Source organism: Hippopotamus amphibius, chromosome 8 (genome assembly GCF_030028045.1).
Source record: "Hippopotamus amphibius kiboko isolate mHipAmp2 chromosome 8, mHipAmp2.hap2, whole genome shotgun sequence".
Taxonomy (NCBI): Eukaryota; Metazoa; Chordata; class Mammalia; order Artiodactyla; family Hippopotamidae; genus Hippopotamus; species Hippopotamus amphibius.
Window position 1 is genome coordinate 116921479 of NC_080193.1, and position 19849 is coordinate 116941327.

At 33.0% G+C, this 19849-nt stretch overlaps 1 protein-coding gene across 1 annotated transcript in view; it reads right to left on the bottom strand.

The window, feature by feature from the left end:
• The window catches only part of FSIP2 (fibrous sheath interacting protein 2), a 117412-nt gene that overhangs the window by 71019 nt on the left and 26544 nt on the right, over nucleotides 1–19849 (bottom strand). Inside the window, exons 10-13 of the mRNA XM_057746510.1 lie at nucleotides 15878–15990; nucleotides 15005–15050; nucleotides 13699–13805; nucleotides 11437–11497 (exon numbers count right to left, since the gene is read on the bottom strand). Coding sequence (XP_057602493.1) covers nucleotides 11437–11497; nucleotides 13699–13805; nucleotides 15005–15050; nucleotides 15878–15990 — 327 coding nt within the window. The remainder of the gene's footprint in view (nucleotides 1–11436; nucleotides 11498–13698; nucleotides 13806–15004; nucleotides 15051–15877; nucleotides 15991–19849) is intronic.

Genomic DNA, 19849 nt, shown 5'->3' on the forward strand with positions numbered 1-19849 from the left:
TGATTAAAAAACTTGCAGCAAACAAACGTCCAGGACTACATGGCTTCACAGGTGAATTCTATGAAACATTTAGAGTAGAGTCAACACCTACCCTTCTGCAACTGTTCCAAAAAATTGCAGAGGAAGGAACATTCCCAAGCTCCTTGTATGAAGCCACCATACCCTTATACCAAAACCAGACAAAGATATCACAAAAAAAGAAAATTACAGGCCAATATCAATGAACATAGATGCAAAAATTCTCAACAGAATACTAGCAAACCAAATCCAACAACACATTAAAAGGATCATACGCCATGAACAAGTGGGACGTATCTCAGGGAAGCAAGGATTCTTCAATATACACAAATAAGTGTGATACATCACATTAACAAAAACCATGTGATTATCTCAATAGATGCAGAAAAATATTTTGATAAATTTTCAACTCCCATTTATGACAAAATCTTTTCATCAGAGGAAGCCTACCTCAAGATAAAAAAAGGCCATGTACGACAAACCCACAGCAAACATCATTCTCAATAGTGAACAACTGAAAGAATTTCCTTTAAGATCAGGAAGAAGATAAGAATGTCCACCCTCACCACTTTTATTCAACATAGTTTTGGAAGTCCTAGCCACAGAAATCAGAGAAGAAAAAGAAATAAAGGGAATCCAAGTCGGAAAAGAAGTAGTAAAACTGTCACTATTTACAGATAACATGATACTAACATGATACTATACATAGAAAACCCTAAAGATGCTACCAGAAAACTAGTAGAGCTCATCAGTAAATTTGGTAAAGTTGCAGGATACAAAATTCATACATAATATCTCCTGCATTCCTATATACTAACAATGTAAGTTCAGAGAGAAACTAAGGAAACATTCCCATTTACCATCTCATCAAAAAGAATAAAATACCTAGCAATAAACCTACCTAAGGAGGCAAAAGACCTATACTCAGAAAACTATAAGGTACTTATGAAAGAAATCAAAGACAACACAAACAAATGAGGAGATATACCATGTTCCCAGATTGGAAGAATCAATACTGTGAAAATGACTATACTACCCAAAGTAATCTACAGATTCAATGCAATCCCTATGAAATTACCAATGGCATTTTTCACAGAATTAGAACATTTTCCACACAAATTACAATTTGTGTGGCAACACAAAAGACCCTGAATAGCCAAAGCAATCTTGAGAAAAAAAATATAGCTGGACTAATCACACAGCCTGACTTCAGACTATACTACAAAGCCACAATAATCAAAGAAGTATGGTACTGGCACAAAAACAGAAATATGGATCAATGGAACAGGATAGAAAGCCCAGAGATAACCCCACACACCTATGGTCACCTAATCTATGACAAAGGAGGCAAGAATATACAATGGCAAAAAGACAGTCTCTTCAGTAAGTAGTGCTGGGAAACCATAAACAAAATGAATAGACAGCTCTTGCAGCTCAATATCAAAAACACAAACAATGAAAAACAATCAAAAAATGGGCATAAGATCTAAATAGACATTTCTCCAAAGAAGACAGATAGATGGCTTAAAGCACATGAAAATATGCTCAACCTCACTAATTATTAGACAAATGCAAATCAAAACTACAGTGAGGAATCACCTCACACTAGTCTGAGTACCCATCATCAAAAAAATATACAAACAATAAATGCTGGAGAGGGTGGGGAGAAAAGGGAACCCTCCTACACTGTTGGTAGGAATGTAAATTGGTACAGCCACTATGAAGAACAGTATGGAGGTTCCTTAAAAAACTAAAAATAGAGCTACCATATGATCCAGCAATCCCACTCCTAGGCATGTATCTGGAGAAAACCATACTTCGAAAAGATACATGCATGCCAATGTTCATTGCAGCCTATTTAAAATAGTCAGGACATGGAAGCAACCTAAATGGCCATCAACAGAGAAATGGATAAAGAAGATGTGGTACATATATACAATGGAATATTCGGCCATAAAAAAGAATGAAATAATGCCATTTGCAGTAACATGGATGGACCTTGCGATTATCATACTGAAGTCAGACAGAGAAAGACAAACATAATATGATATCACCTATTATGTGAAATCGAAAAAAAAAAGTGTTACAAATGAAGATATTTACAAAACAAAAAAAAGTCACAGATATAGAAAACAAACATGGTTACGGGGAGGGGAGGATAAATTGGGAGATTTGCATTGACATATACACACTATGTGTGTGTGTGTTTGTGTGTGTGTATACACACACATACATATATATTATATAACTAATAAGGACCTACTGTACAGCACAGGGAACTCTACTCAATACTCTGTAACGTGTAACGGCCTATGTGGGAAAAGAATCTAAAAGAGTGGATATATGTATACCTGATACACTTTGCTGTACACCTGAAACTAACACAAGGTTTTAAATCAACTATACCTCAACAAAAATTTTTTGGAAAAAGAATAGTTCTCAGACAAACAGTTATTCATGTGGGGAGGAAGACAAGGGAGGCAGGGACTGAGACAGAGTTTTACACTGAGAGGACCTGAAGGGGAGCTCTACTGGTAGATTGGTTTGCTGTACATCCTGAAGGTAAGAAAAGGATACAAATTATACCTGAGAGGAGGTACAGGAGTAGAGAGACTTACTTTCTCTTAACAGAGTTCTATTTATGATTCTCTTCATCCTGTCTCCATTATGCAGAAATAATTGTGGTCTCCTCTACTTGCTGGTTTCCTGCTAACACACAGGCCTAACAGCTGAGGTCATAAAACAAAAAAGCATGAACAAGTAGAGAAAATTAAAAAGTCACTTAAGAGGAACCCAGTAATCATAGGGCTGAGAACTACATCTGACATTCTCAAAAGCAAAACTGATGAAAGAATCAAGCTATGCCCTTTCACTGCATATTGCCTATGGCTGATTTCGAGCTACAGTGGCAGAGTTGAATAGTTGCAATAGAGACCTTATGACTGGCCAATACATGAATTAAAACTTTATGTTTCTCAAATAGAGAATAAACCTTTTTTTGGTATACCTGTGGAACATTAAAAAATATTGATACATATCTGGCCATGAAGAAAACTTAACTTCAATGAAGAGATATTTAAAGGCTATATTTTCTAATACTAATTAAAGAAATTAAAAATAAGAATGTTACCAAAATTACTTATTAGAAATTTAAAAATACACATGCAGATAGTTGTTTTATTGATAAGAATTTAAGAGGGAAAGTAAAATCTATGTATAAACCAATAAAAACGAGAACAATTTACATCAAAATCTATAGTTTTGAGCTGTACTCACAGGAAAATGTTTAGCATAGAAAGTATTATTATTAGAATGGAATTAAAAACAAAATCCCACAATTTTGGAAGACAGAGTTAATAGCTTGGCTGGGAATACTCTGTCCTTGTCTCCGTGGAAAAACAGATGTTTGACTTTGACTTTTTAAATTTAATTAAAAAACTTAATTTAATTTACATTTAATTTAATTTTATTTATTACATTTAGTTTAATTTAAAAACTTACATTTTGCTTATTTCTTTTTATTGAAGTATAATTGATTCACAATATTTCCTTAGCTGCAGGTGTAGTTATTCAGTTATATATATATAGTTTCAATTATATTCCACTATAATTACAAAATACTGAATATTATTCCCTGTGCTCTACAGTAAATCCTTGTTGCTTATCTATTTTATGTACTGGTAGTTTGTATCTATTAATCTCATACTCCTAAGTTGTCTCTCCTTCCCTCTCTCTCCCCTTTGGAAACCATAAATTTGTTTTCTTTCTCTGTGAGACTGTTGCTGTTTTGTATATAGAATTGCTTTTGCTGTATCCCATAGATTTTGTATGGCTGTGATTTCACTTTTGTTTATCTTGAGGTATTTTCTGATGTCTTCTTTGATTTCATCACTGACCCACTGGTTTTTTAGTATCATGTTGTTTAGTCTCCATTAGTGTTAATTTTTTCCCATTTTTCTTTCTGTGGTTGATTTCTGGTTTCATACCATTGTGGTCAGAAAAGATGCTTGAAATAATATCCATCCTCTCAAATTTGTTGAAGCTTGTTTGTTTACTTTAGTATGTGATCTATCATAGAGAGTGTTCCACGCATGCTTGAAAAGAATGTTTAGTCTTTTTTTTTGTTTTTGATGTAGTATCCTGTAGGTGTTGATTAAGTCAAACTCATCTACTGTTGTCACGTAAGACCTCTGTTGCCTTACTGATTTTCTGAGAAGAAAAATATCTGAAATAAACACTCCAGCTTTAACACCTCAAGGAACTAATTAAAGAAGGCCAACTAAGCCCAAAGAGAACAGATGGAAGGAAATAAAGATCGGGGTGGAAATAAATGAAATAGAGCCTAAAAAGAAAATAGGGAAGATTAATAAAAATAAGTACTTTTTAAAAAAGATTAACAAAATAGACAAACCTTTAGCTAGACTTAAAAGGAACAAAAGGAGAAAAGACTCAAAATCAGAAATGAAAAAGGAGACATTATAATTGATACCACATAAATTCAAAGGGTAATAAAAAACTACCATGAGGCAGAGCTCCTTTGCCTGTCTACTTGCATCTCTTACAAGCATCCTATATCAATAAATCTACTTATTGCCTGTCAAAAAAAAAAAAAAAAACTGCCAACAATAATTATACTCCAAAAGATTAGATAACCTAGAAGAAATAGATAAATTCTTAGAAACATCCAACCTACTCAGATGGAAGTATAAAGAAACAGAGTATCTGACAGACCAATTACTAGTAAGGAGATTGAATCAGTAATAAAAACCTCCCACACAGGGAATTATATTCAACATCCTGTGATAAACCATAATGGAAAATAATATAAAAAAAGAATGTATATATGTGTATAACTGAGTCAGTATGCTGTGTAGCAGAGATTGGCACAACACTGTAAATGAACTATACTTCAATAAAAAAAGTTAAAACCTTCCAGCAAAGAAAAGTCCAGGACCAGATGGCTTCACTGGTGAATTGACCAAACATTTAAAGGTGAATTAATAAAAATCCTTATCAAACTCTTCCTCCCCCCAAAAAAATAAAGATGAGGGATCACTTCTAAATTCATTATACAAGGCCAGCATTACCCAGATATCAAAGCCAGACAAGGACATTACAAGAAAAACAAAAACAAAAAACAAAAAACGAAAAGCCAAAAAAAAAAAAAAACCCCAAAAAACAAACTATAGGCCAATGTCCCTGATGAACACAGATGCAAAAATTCAAAACAAAATATTAGCAAACCAATTCAGTAGTACATTGAAAGGATCATATACCAGGATCAAGAGGGATTTATCCCTGTGATGCAAGAATGCTTCAACATACGCAGGTGGTTAACTGTGATACACCACATTAACAAAATGAAGGTATATCATATGATCAACTCTAGATGCATAAAAAGCATTTGACAAAACTTAACATCATTTCATGGTAGAAATTCTCAATAAACTGGGCATGGAAGGAACGTTCCTCAACATAATAAAGAATGTACATGACAAGTCCATAGCTAGCATCATATTCAATGGTGAAAAGCTGAAAGCTTTTGCTCTAGGTCAGGAACAAGACAAGGATGCCCACTCTTGCCACTTTTATTCATATAGTACTGGAAGTCCTAGCCAGAGGAATTAGGCAAGAAAAAGAAATAACATATCTAAATCAGAAAGAAAGAAGTAATATTATCTCTGTTTGCAGATGACATATTATATTGAGAAAACCCTAAAGAATGCACAAAGAACTGTAAGTGCTAATAACTTAATTCAGTAAAGATAGAGCATACTAAATCATTATATAAAAATCAGTTATGTGTCTGTACACTAAAAACAAACTATCAGAAAAAGAAATTAACAGAATAATTCCATTTAGATAATATCATACAGAGTAATATATTTAGGACTAAATTTAACAAAGGAGGTGAAAGACCTGTACACTGAAAGCTATAGGACATTGATGGAAGAAACTGAAGATACAAATAAATGGAAAGATATACCTTGTCATAGATGGGAAGAATTAATATTGTTAATATAGCCATAGTACCCCAAAGTGATCTACTGATTTAATGCAGTCCCTATCAAAATTCCAATGGTATTTTTCACAGAAATAGTACAGTCCTAGAATGTATATCAAACCATAATAGATCCTGAATAGTCAAAGCAATCTTGAAAAAGAAGAACAGAGGCAACACATTTCTTGATTTCAAACTACATTACAAAGCTAAAGTAATCAAACAGCATAGTACTATAACAGAGGTAGATGGGAGAGAATAGAGAGCTCAGAAGTAAACCCATGTTTATGTGTATATGTATATATATGTATATGTGTGTACATATATATATACACAATTAACTTATAACAAAGGAGTCAGGAATATACAATGCAGAAAGCATAGTGTTTTTTTAAAAAAACAGTGTTGGAAACACTGGACAACTACATGCAAAAGAATGGAACTGGAGCCCTACCTTCTTATACCATACATAAAATTCAACTCAGAATCAATTAAAAACTTGAACTTAAGATCTGAAATTATAAAACTCCTAGAAGAAAACTAAAGGTCCCTGACATTGGTCTTGGCAATGATTTTTTTTTTTTTTGGATTTGACAGCAAAACAAAGAAAATGAAAGCAAAAGTAAATGGGATCACGTCAAACTAAAAAGCGTTTGCACAGCAAAGAAAACCATAAATAAAATGAAAAGACAATCTCTGGAATGGAACAGAATAGTTGCAAACATCATATCTGATAAGTGGTTAACATCCAAAATATATAAGGATACAATTCAATAGCAAAAGCCCAAAATATCCAATTAAAATATGGTCAGAGGGACTGAGTTGACATTTTTCCAATTTAAACCTACTAATGGCCAACAGGTATGTGAATAGGTGCTCAACATCAATAATCATCAAAATGCAAATCAAAACTACAATAAGATATCACCTCGTACCTGTTAGGATGTATATCAAAAAGACAAGAGATAATAAATTTTGGTGGGGATGTGGGTTAAAGGTTACATTCCCACTATTGGTGGGAATGTAAAATAGTAGAGCCATTATGCAAAACAGTATGGAGCTTCCTCAAGAAATTAAAGATAGAACTACCACGTGATCCAGCAACTCCACTTTCAGGTCTATACACACAAAAAATGAAATCAGTATCTTAAAGAGATATCTATACTACCACATCCATTGCAGCATTATTTATGATAACCAAGGTATGGAAATAATCTGTGTCTGCTGATGAATGAATGCATAAAAATATTATATATTTTACACACAAACAGACACCCCAATTGGAAAAACGTAGATGAATCTGGAGCACATATTATGCAAACTGAAATAAGCCAGACAGAGAGACAAATACTGCATGATTACACTTTTATGTGGAATCTTAAAAAAAAATGTTGAGCTCATAGAAACAGAGAGTAGAATGGTGGTTGTCAGGGGCTGGGATAAAAAGTAAATGGAGAGAAGCTGGTAAAAAGGTAAACCTTTTAGATATAAGATGAACAAAGTCTGAGGATCTAATGTATAACACAATATCTATAGTCAATAATGCATTGCATAGCTGAAATTTGCTAAAAGTAGATTTTAAATTTTCTCACAAAAAAATCAAAGGAATATCTTAACATAGGCTAGGAAAAGATTTCTTACATAGGACACAGAAATAACTCTTCAAAAATAAGTGGTAATTTGATAGATAATAACCTTAATAAAAGAGAGAAAAGGCATATAGTCTGAGACACCACTATATAAAACAAAGGATTCATTATGCAGAATATAAAAGAAACCTGCTAACAAATTAATAAGCAGAGGCGCAATCTCATAGAAAAATGGGTAAGGGGCTTAAGTAGGACCTTCATAAAACAGGATATCCAAATAGCCAATAAAGATATGAAACTTCATTACTAATAAGAGAAATGTTAATTAAAACCTCATAACTTAACAATCTACCAGAATGACAAATTAATGACTATAATATCAGAGTGTTGAGATGGATATGAAATCGCAAGAACTCTCATTAATGGCTGGTAAAACTTTAAATTGGTGAGATCCCTTCAGAAAACTCTTGAGCATTATCTGCTAATGTATATACATACCCAAAGGCAAAGCAGTTTTATTCTTAGATATATATCCATAGAATACACTCGCACACACCACACACACACACACGCACACACTAGAAAGTTCATAAATTACTCCTAACAGCTCATATCTGGAAAATCCATATATCCATAAACAGTAAAATAAATTTTATGTTCATAAAGTAGAATACTATAAAGCAATTAAATGAATTACAACTACACACAAAATAATATGAATCTCAGAAATATAATATTGAGAGCAGCCAGAAACAAAACAAACCTTGATTTCATTTATATATAAAGTTCAAAAACAGGCAATACTAATCTATTGTGGTAGAAATCAAGAGAATGAAAAAGGGGCAGGATGTTTGATTTGGAGGGAAAAGAATGAGGGCTTTTGAAGTGCAGATAATTTTACTTTATTGTTCATATCAGGGGTTACATACGAGGGTGAGTCAAAAATTATCCAAACTCTGGCTGTAGAATTTATAGGAGTTTTAATATAATCAGAGTGTGATAATTTTTGACATCCTCATAGATCTGTGTGCTTTGTAATGATTTACTGAACACAAATTTGTATTTTCTGAATGCTTTTAATTTTAATTAAAAAGTTAATATATTAGTATAGCATATGTATACAAGATATTATGAATAATTTTATGCTAATACATTTGGAAATAGGCAAATTGATCAATTTCTAGAAGATAACTTACTAGACTAACAACTAAATGATCCTATATTTTAAACTTTTAAATTGTGATTAAGAACTACCTAACAAAATAACTCCTAGCCCAGATAGCTTCACCAGTAAATTATACAAAATGTTTAAGGAAAAAATTACCCCAATATTTTACCTAGCTGTTCAAGAAGAAAATAAAGGATGGAACACTTATGTAGATAGTGCAAACTTTATGCCAAAAAAGATATTATGAGAAGTGAAAATTATAGGCCAATCACTGTCATGACTACAGAAGCAAAAGATTGTAAAACAAAACAAGCAGATTGAATCCAGGTGCTAGAAAAAGAATAATGCATAATGATCAAATGATTATTATTTGAAGAAAAGTTTCAAGCAGTATTTTAAAAAATCAACATAATTCATTAACAGAATAAAGGAGAAAAGTCATATAATCATCTCATTAGATGTATAACAAATAAAATCCAATTGAACAAAACTCAATAACCATTCATAATGAATGATCTTAGCAGGTTAAGGATTTAAGAAAATGTCCTTAATATGTTGAGACTTATAAAAAAATTAGCATGCATTCTTCTTAAATTACAAAATGCTATCTTTTCTCTCTCAGATTGGGGAAAATATGCCTTATTCAACACACAGTAGTGATACTAGATGGTTTAAGAAGTCAAGAAAAACAGCTATAGGATTGAAAGGGAAGAAATAAAGCTGACACTTGCAGAATACACTATTATATATGTAGAAAGTTTAAAATAATATGCAGATAAAACTTTATAGCATTTCTCTAGCATTAGGAACCTATTGGGTTGGCCAAAAAGTGCCTTTGGTTTTAAGTAAAAAGACACATTTTTCATTTTCACCAAGAACTTTATTAAACAACGTATTCACTCTTTTGTTCTTCTACTTTCTGCCATTTTTTAGGCAACTTCAAAATTCCATCTTCCCCAAACATTTTATCTTTTTGAGCAAAGACCTGTTGCAGGTACCTTTCACAGTCTTGCAGGGAACTGAAATTTTTTCCATTAAGAGAATTTTGTAAAGACCTAAATAAATGGAATTCTGAAGGTGCAAGGTCTGGTGATTACAGCAGATGAATCAGAACTTCCAGCCAAGCTGTAACAATTTTTGCCTGGTCATCAAAGAAACATGCGGTCTTGTGTTATCCTGATGGAAGATTATGCATTTTCTGTTGGCTAATTATAGACGCTTTTCGTAGAATGCTGCTTTCAGTTGGTCTAACTGGGAGAAGTACTTGTTGGAATTTTAATCATTTGGTTTTCTAGAAGGAGTTCATAATAGAGGACTCCCTTCCAATCACCACCATATACACAACATCACCTTCTCTGGATGAAGACCGGCCTTTAGTGTGGTTTGGTGTGGTTCATTTTGCTTGCCCCACAATCTCTTTCATTTCACATTATTGTACAGTATTCACTCTTCATCACCCATCACAACTTGTTTTAAAAATGTAACATTTTCATTACATTTCAGTAGAGAATCACATACAGAAATATGGTCAAGAAGGTTTTTTTTCACTTAACTTATGTGGAACCCAAACATCAAAGTGATGAATATAACCAAGCTGGTGCAAATGATTTTCAATGCTTGATTTGGGTATTCTGAGTATGTTGGCTATCTCCCACGTGGTATAATGTTGATAGTTCTCAGTTAATGTCTCAATTTGATCCCTATCAACTTCAATTGTTCTACCTGACCATGGAGCATTGTCCAGTGAGAAATCTCCAGCACAAAACTTCGCAAACCACTTTTGACATGTTTGATCAGTCACAGCACCTTGTCTATACACTGCACAATTTTTTTTTGCATTTCAGTTGTGTTTTTACCCTTCTTATAATAATAAAGCATAATATCTCAAAAATATTGCTTTTTTCTTCCATCTTCAATATTAAAATGGGTACACAAAAATTCACCAATTTTGATGTCTTTTTTAAAACGCATGCTGTTATGATAGCTGTCACAATACGATCTTACAAACTGTTTCAAATGAAGTTAAAGACAACTAAGTGCTACTAGAGGCATCTTATGGAAAAAACCAAACAAACCTTTTGGCCAACCCTATATTTATACATGAATGTGGGAAAATATTTGTAAAAATGGCAAAAATGATAAAATTACTTATGAATAAACTTAAGCACAAAACCAATACATATCCTGTATCACATTTATGTGACATATATATATGCATATAATAAAACAATATTCAAGACAATTTATAAACAAATATAAAGGCATCTAATATTCAAAGAAATAGAATGATTAATATTAAAAAGTATCAATTTTCTCAAAATAAAAATAGAAAATTCCTGCTCATCCTTCATGTCTTAAATATGACCTATTCTGTAAAGGCTTCTCTGAGGATCCTAGGTAGAACTAGGTACTGTCTTCTCTATATTTCTTCTGATCTGTATACACACTCACTTTCTTCATTGTACTTATCATATTGGGTTGTGGTTACTGGCATGATTATCTCCTTACTACACTGCGACAGCCCTGGGTAAGAACCATGGTTTTTCTCTGTTCAGTCTTTAGTACCACACCTGGCATGAATCAAGGGCTCAATAAATGTTAATTGAAAGAATGAATTAATGGACTGCACTGTTTACTCAATAGCTGTTGCTGATGTTTACCTGATTCACAGGAGTAGTTTGGTCTCTTTGATCTTTCATGCCAATCAGCATTTATCTTCTTCTATATAATCCAAACAACAAAACAAACATTTTTCAAAGGATTTTTTTTCCAGGATCTAAACATCAACTAATATTTATACATTTAAAATACAGAGATTTAAGATTTGAGAACTTCCCTTAAATGTCAGTTTTTTAGAAATGCACACACTTTTTGATGATTACATCTATTATTTACAGAATTCAAAAGTTCATAGTTATAGGAGGGCCACAAGACTATGCACACAGAAGGTAATTTGCTAAGATTCATGGGACTCAGAATATAGTTGTACTCACATCTAATATTTATTACAGTAAAAGGATACACTATAGGATAAGTAAGGGGGAAAAGACATGGGAAGAGTCTGGAAAAATCCATGCACAGTCTTCCATATGTTCTCTCCCTCCTGTAAAAGAACACATTTGAACATGCTCTTTCCTCCAGGAAAAGGAAAAAAAAAAAAAAGCAACAACATGTGTGCAATGTTTCAGCCTGAGAAATCTATTAGAAACTCAGCACTTAAGGTTTTTTTTGAAGACTGGTCATGAAGACATCCTCTGCCTAGCACATATCTGAAATTCCAGACTCCCAAAAGGAAATCAGATGTTCAGAAAAATCACATTGTTTGCAGACTCTAGGTACATGCACCCACCCATTCAGTTAGGGAAACTGCAGTATCAGGGAATGTTAGGAAAGCCAAGTTCCCAAACACTAGCCATAAGCTAATCTTGCAAGCAGGCCCCTACAAAGACAGCAGTCTCAAGACTGCTATGTTAACTCTTTTCTGCACAATATTATTTATTATTAAATTATCTTTGGAGTACATTGATTAGTAAGGAAGTTAACTCAATGGAACAAATAAATAGGTGTATTTATTAACAAAGCTAACAAAAGAATAAAAGATTAAGCCGAGCTGGAAGGCAGAGAGCAGATTCTCTGAATATGAGGATTTGGCTTTCAGAGCAGTAAATCCAGTGCAATAGACTCCCCCCCACCCCCCGCCCCCACACACACAGCTTGTGGGATATCTTAGCTTCCTGACCAGGGATCAAACCTAGGCCCAGCAGTGAAAGCACTGAGTCCTAACCACTGGACCACCAGGGAATTCCTGCAATAGGCTTTTTTATTTCCTCATCTGACAGCTGAACACAGGCCACCAGAAATACATTTTCTGACAGTGGTAGGCTTTGTACAACATGTGGGAAACAGCATGTAATACTTATAATAAAATTCTCATGGTATTTATCATAATAAATTAGATATTTGTGGACATTTAATATTCATTTTAGAGAAATATGGGTGGGAAATTTAAGAATATACACATTACTCAAAAAAGGTCAATGATAAAATTTATAGACTGTTTTTTAAAGAAGTTTTTAATTTTTTTTGTTGTTTTGGTTTGGATTTTAGTAAATGATACAGTCTTTGACATCAGTTGGGCAATACGAGGACTTTAAATGTCATAGTTGTTAAGAAATTTCTTTTTCATGCTTAATGTGGATATTAACATAGAACACTGAATGTAAAATGCTTGTTTATAATAAACTGTGCTACAGAGAAGTACATTATAGTAAACATACTAAGTTTATCAGTTACGTATAACATAGTCTGTCAATCGTTATGCATTAGGAGACACAGAAGACGATGCCACTTCCTACACTAATCAAATAGAATTCATTCGGAAAGAATTTAATAAATTTCCAGTTTCCTGAGATCTTTTTTGAACCATGTTAACTTTTCAGCACGTTGAACAAGTTAACACTGTGCTAATGGAATGGAAGATGTGGTTTTGACTCCTACAATAGCAAGCTGGCAACCCACAGAGAAACATCTATATGTCTATGTTATATCTAGAAGCTGCACCCTGAATTTTTGCTGGTAACTTTTCAACAGCAAGTAACTGATCACTGGTCAAAAGGAAATGAGGAGAGATGGTATGTCTATTTTTGAACAATCCATCAGTACTAGGCTAGTCAAAGCCCAATCAAAGAAACCTAATTTGATACTTTCTCTGAAGGCTGCAAATATGTACTGTGAACAACATGTTGTAGCCTATATTTGGGAAGACTATCCTAGAGCTATTAAAATTTTATTATGGTATGATTAATTTCAGGGAGTGAAGTCCTATACTGTCATTTCATAAGAGAATTTTTTTATACCAATGATGATCATAAGATTGTACTTCATCTATTGTCTGCATTTGGGGCAAAAGAAATATTATATACCTCATCCTTTGAAGGACCCACATAAGAGTGAGAAGATCTGGGAAAATTTCTTGTAGCTGAATTCTGAGCTGAAAGTATTGAATTTTGAGCTGAGACATGTATCTCTCCTGGGGAAAGAAGAGATAATTTTACACATGAAAATACTGCTGGAACAAGGGTGAATGTTAATGAATAGAATGATCCAATGTTCTCGCTGCTGAGCTGCCACAATCACTGGATTACACCAATCAGGGACTTACCTGAGTTAAGGAAGTATCTCTAAGAATAAACTGACCCTTTTCAATGTTTAGTGCCTACAAATTTCCAGTGGTTCCCCATTGCTCTCAGGAACAAATCTGAGATTCTTAACCTCTAATCCTAATTTATTTAATATTATGACAGCTTAATCCCTATAACTAACCACAAACTACTGGCAGATTTAACTGTTTGCCTTTCATTCAGTTTGCAATGGAAAACCATTCACAACTTGAGCAGGGGAATAGCCAAAACTGTGTTTTAGGAAGATTGCTTTCACACCAAAATGTATGGGGGATTAAAAAGAGGAAAAAGAGGTTGGAAGAGGTTACTGAAATAGTCAAGGATGGAGGAAACAAAGGCAACAGTTGTGGGAATGGAAAAGAAGAGAGGGAAAGAAGAATTAAGGAGGTAGATTAGACAGAAAGTGGCAACTTTGGGATACAAAATTCAAGAAAGAGGAAGAATCAAAGATAAGTTTTGTTCCTGGGTTAGAAAAGAATGACCAAGAAGATGAAGAATTTGGTTTTTGTATTGAATTTGAGGTGGTCATCAGCCACTGGATGGAGGTGTCCAGTATTTTCTATGCATGTATGTAGGTTATGCATGGGAGTGTTTTTAGTGACTTTCAGAAATCTAACAAGGTGCGGAAAAACTTAGCTACTGTATATTCCATACAAGGGAAGATAAGAAATAGAATGTATTGTCTGTGAGGAACAAATGGAAGTGGAATATGAGGACCTTCCTGAGGACAGTTCTCTGAATTGTAATCTACTGAACCATAGTAGGTCAGTACCTTGCTCTGCCTATCACTATAAACAGCTGCAGCAGGGACTCTAACTTAACCACACTTTGCAAATTTCAGAAATCATACTCATCAAGCAATCATTCAAATATATAGGCTAATTATAACATCAAAATTCATAAAGTTTTATACCATGTTTTATTTTCCAAAATAACTATGGTTTTTAGAATCAGGTAAAACAAATAACTTGAGAAACCATAAGGTGAAACCATAATTAGGTACTTAACAAAAAAGAGAACAATTATCAATGTTTTTTTATTTTCTTACCTTTATCAGCAAAAATACTTGATTTCTTATTTGTCTCTCCATCTTTCTATATGGTACAACATTAAAGATAAGAATGTTCATTAGTAACTTTACTTCTGAAGGAGATTTTGCCTTCTATCAACCAAATGAATACAGATTTCCTTCCCTTTTATCTTCTAATGCTCTTATGAAAATTGTCTCAGGGACAATACTTATTACCAACCTCCTAGGATACCTTCCACAGGGATTTCAAATTTCACTAGTCCAAAATGAGTTTAATATGTAGCCATGTACAAACTTGCTCCTCTTCCAGTACTCTATACTGTGTTTAAAGACATGGTAATCTATTTAATGGTTGGTTCTAAAAAGTTTAGTCATTCAGTTTGTTTCAGGGAAATACAATCCAACCTATTCTAATCCAATCTAATGCTTTAAAAACACACTGCTTAGAATCAAAATAAAATTTATCATCCCAGACTCTCAATTTATTGCAATAACACTCTTTGTGTCTGTCTCCCCACTAGACAATGAGTCCTCAACGAGAAAGATTATGTCTTATTTTTCTTTGTATCCTATGTGACCAATTTATGCATTTTTCCCTTCCTTCTGGAAAAAGTTAAAGGGCTTTGGCCAACAGTAGATGCTCAATAAATATTAGATGTTATTATAAATGCAATTGCTAAGTGTTTGTTTGAATAGTTTCTGGTAATGAGTGAGTGAGTTTAGCACAAAGGTAACTCAGCATATGTAGGGAAAGGGAGAAGTTCTCATGAATAGACCCTAATATCCCTAACCAACCCATAACTCGCTAGAGAAGGAGATGGTTCATAGAAGTAAAAGTTAACTAGATAAATTAATAATCACCATACAAAATCTTGAGACATAATTTTATACCTTTTGTTCAGTATCATTATTTTGTACATCTGGCTGACAAACAGAAGGTACTGATTTTTTGGCAACATTCTTTGAACTACTTAGAGATGGGTGAATGGTGCTTACAAAGGGTCCTAAAAGTAAATAAACAGAAACAGCATATTTATAAAAAACTCATTTAAATATAATTGAAGTAAAATCAACTGTACTTATTTAAATTGAATGGTTTCCTCAATTTAAAAATATGTCTATAACTGTGAAGCCATCACTGCAACCTGAATAAAATTTCTAATACCCCTGAAGTTTTCTCACCCACCTCTGCAGTCCAGCTATCTCTTTCTTCTCATCCTCTGACAACACTGCTTTGTACCTCTCACACAAGATTAATTTGAATTTTCTAGAATTTTTTATATGAATGGGATCATATAGTATGTACTCTTTTTTGGCCTGGCTTCTTTCACTCAACATATACTGTATGTTTTAATAATTCATTCCTTTTTCATTTCTGAGAAGTATTCCATCATATGGATATGTTACAATTTTTTATCTTCTCACCCACTGTTTGGATTGTTTCCAGTTTTGGCAACTTACAAATATTTATGAACTTACCTGCAGAAGTTTTTGTGTGGGCATACTTTTTCATTTCTGTAGGGTAAATACCTAGTAGTAGAATGGCTGGGTCATATGGTAGGTTTATGCCTAACTTATAAGAAATGCCAAACTTTTCCAAAGTGATTGTACCATTTCATACCTTTCAGCAGTGCATCATTTTTAATTCTTCCACATCCTTGTCAACACTTAGTAAGCAGAAGAAAAGAAATAAGTAAATATCAAAGTGAAAAAGAAATAGAAAAATAACAGAGAAAATAAACTAACAGTTAACTCCTTGAGAAGTTCAATAAAGCCGATAAGCCAGATTGACCAGGAAAAAGAGAAGACACAAATTTCCATCATCAGGGAAATTAGAAATAACAGCATAACAGAGTCTATAGATAATACTAAAAACAATAATCACAGAATACTATGAAAATGTCACAAATAAATTTAAAAACTTATATGAAAGGGACAGATTTTCCTTCAAAAACACAATCAAATCTCATTCATGAATAAATAGAAAATATGAAGAACCTCATATCTATTAAAGAAATGGAACATGTAGTTAAAAACACTTCCACATGCATGCCAATGTTCACAGCACTGCTATTTACAATAGTCAAGACATGGAAATAATCCAAGTGCCCATCAACAAATGATTGTCTTAAGAAGAGGTAGTGTATCACACACATGTGTGTGTGTATGCAACGGAATATTATGCAGCCATAAAAAGAATGAAATATTGCCATTTGCAGTAACATGGATGGGCCTAGAGAATATAATGCTTAGTGCATTAAGTTACAGAAAGACAAATACTATCTGATATCACACATATGTGGAATTCAAAAAATAATACAAATGAGTCTATACAAAACAGAAACAGACTCACAGACTTAGAAGGCAAACGTATGGTAACCAAAGGGGAGAGAGAGTAAGGGAGAGACAAATTAGTACGGGATTAATGGATACAAACTATATTCATAAAATAGATAAGCAACAAGGATTTACTGTATATTCAATATCTTGTAATAACCTATAGTGGAATATAATCTGCCAAAAAAGCCCTGAATCATTATGCTGTACACCTGAAACTAATGCAATATTGTAAGTCAACTATAATTCAATAAAAAAATAAAATTTCTATGGAAATGCAAAGGCCCTAGAACAACCAAGTCAACCTAGAAGAACAACATATACTGGAGAACTCGAATGGCCAAATTTCAACACTTATTATAAAGCTACAGTAATTAACAGAATACTATATTCACATAAGGACAAACAGACCAAAGAAAAAAAAAGCATGTCCAAAAATAGGCCCAACTATATATGGTAACTTCATCTTTTCAAAGATGCCAATGAAACTCATGGTGTTGAAAAAACCGAATGTGTACAAGATAAGCTTGGATAATCCAGCCTTCTCAAATAGCAAGGAAGCTAACAAGAATCACTAGGGTTGTGTCAAAAAGCACTAGAGAGTTATCTTGAAGGGACTCTCACTGGCCAGAGCTGTCATAATTTCAGCATTAATAAGCACAGTAATAGCAATATATTCAAGCCCATAAAATTAACATAAATCTGTGAATTCACAATGATACAAAAGTAACTGCTCATTGTTGGAAGATGCTTCTGAAACAATTCATTATTTTGAAAACTAATAAATGATGGTAAAATATTAAGCCTCAGTCTGCTTTTCTTAAGTATCCTGTATCACAGTGTAACCAAATAGTAGTTGAGGGAAAGTTTCTTTTCATTAGACATATTCTAGCTAAATTATGAAGAAGGAATTATAGAATTCAAATATCCAAATTTTGTAACCTGTAATTTGTGGATCAAGGCCTTGAACATAAATGGCTGCTAATATCACAAACAGAAAGACCATCAGTCTTGCTAAAGAAACTGAAGCTGGAAGTGTCCAGATCTAATACTTTATAGGAAATACAGAAGAAATAACATACACCATATAGATGCAATCAGCAAAAGTTCAGTCACTGAGGGGCTCAACAAGACAAGCAACTCAGTTTCTTCAACAAATAAACTGTAATTTTGAAAAAGAGGAGAGTGGGAGGGAAGGAGAGGAATATATGGAAGGAGAATCTATAGATTAAAAGATTTGAAAGACACAAACTATTGCAGTATGTGTCAATGTAGATTCAAAGTAATGTCAAAATATTTTTGTGACATTTATGAGATTACTGGAAAGCTGAAGTGATTAAATATTTGATTACATTAAGGAATTATTAATTTGTGCAATGTGATCATGGTATTGAGGTTATGCATTAAAAATAATCCTTATCTTTTAGGTACATATCGATACATTGATGGATGAAATAATATGTGTGGGATGTGCTTTAAAACAGTATGGCAGCAGGGAGAAGTTGAGGGCATAGACAAAACAAAATTGTCCATGAGTTGCTGAAGTTGAAAGACAGGCATACGAGGACTTGGGTGGATTTTGCTTATGTGTGAAATGTTTAATAAAAAAGGCTAAAACTATGTCATTAACAAAATTATGGAAATATTTCCCTCAAATAAGGCAAAAGGTTAATGCCTTTGCCATATCAAAGAGAACTCACACAAATGAACCTCAAATAAAACGTAACAAAATATACAAACTATGAGGAAAAATATAAAATTTTATTATATTAAGAATTAAGAACTTCTGTACATCAAAAGATAAAAATAGAGAATAGAAACAAACCATGAATTGGAAGAAGATAGTGCTATACCATATATATGTATAATAGAGCATGTGACAACAGAAAAATCTTTTCAAAACCATAAGAGAAAGAAAAACAACCCAGTAGGAAAATGGACAAGAGATTTGAAAAAATAATTTCTTAGAAGAGGGAACATGACTCAGAAATCCCATATCGAGGCATATAACCCCTAGAGAATCACTTGTCCATGACTATAAGGAGATATATATATGTATAGAATGTTCAGTGAAATATTGTTCAAATAACAGATACTTTGACCAAAAGAAAAACATATATTAAATTGTGGTGAATTTACACATGAGATATTTACACAATGGGATAGGATTAGTACTAAAATGAAGTAAAATGTCAGGCAATACACAGATAAAAACTTTCGAAATATACTGCTGAATGTAAAAAACAAGTCACAAAAGACTATAAAATATCAGTTATATTAAAATATCTTAATAATGGTATCCATATCCTTCAGAACCATGAAGAAAAAGAGTTTTAAAGTTTTTTGGGAAAAAAAGCCTGACAATTTATATTATCATTCAGGAATGAAGGTAAAATAAAAATACTCTTAGGTGAAGGAAAACTAAGATAATTCAGTAACAGAAAATTTGTTCTAAAAGAGATGCTAAGGGAAGTTCTATAGACTGAAGGAAAATTATACCAGACCAGAAACATCAGGAATTAAAAG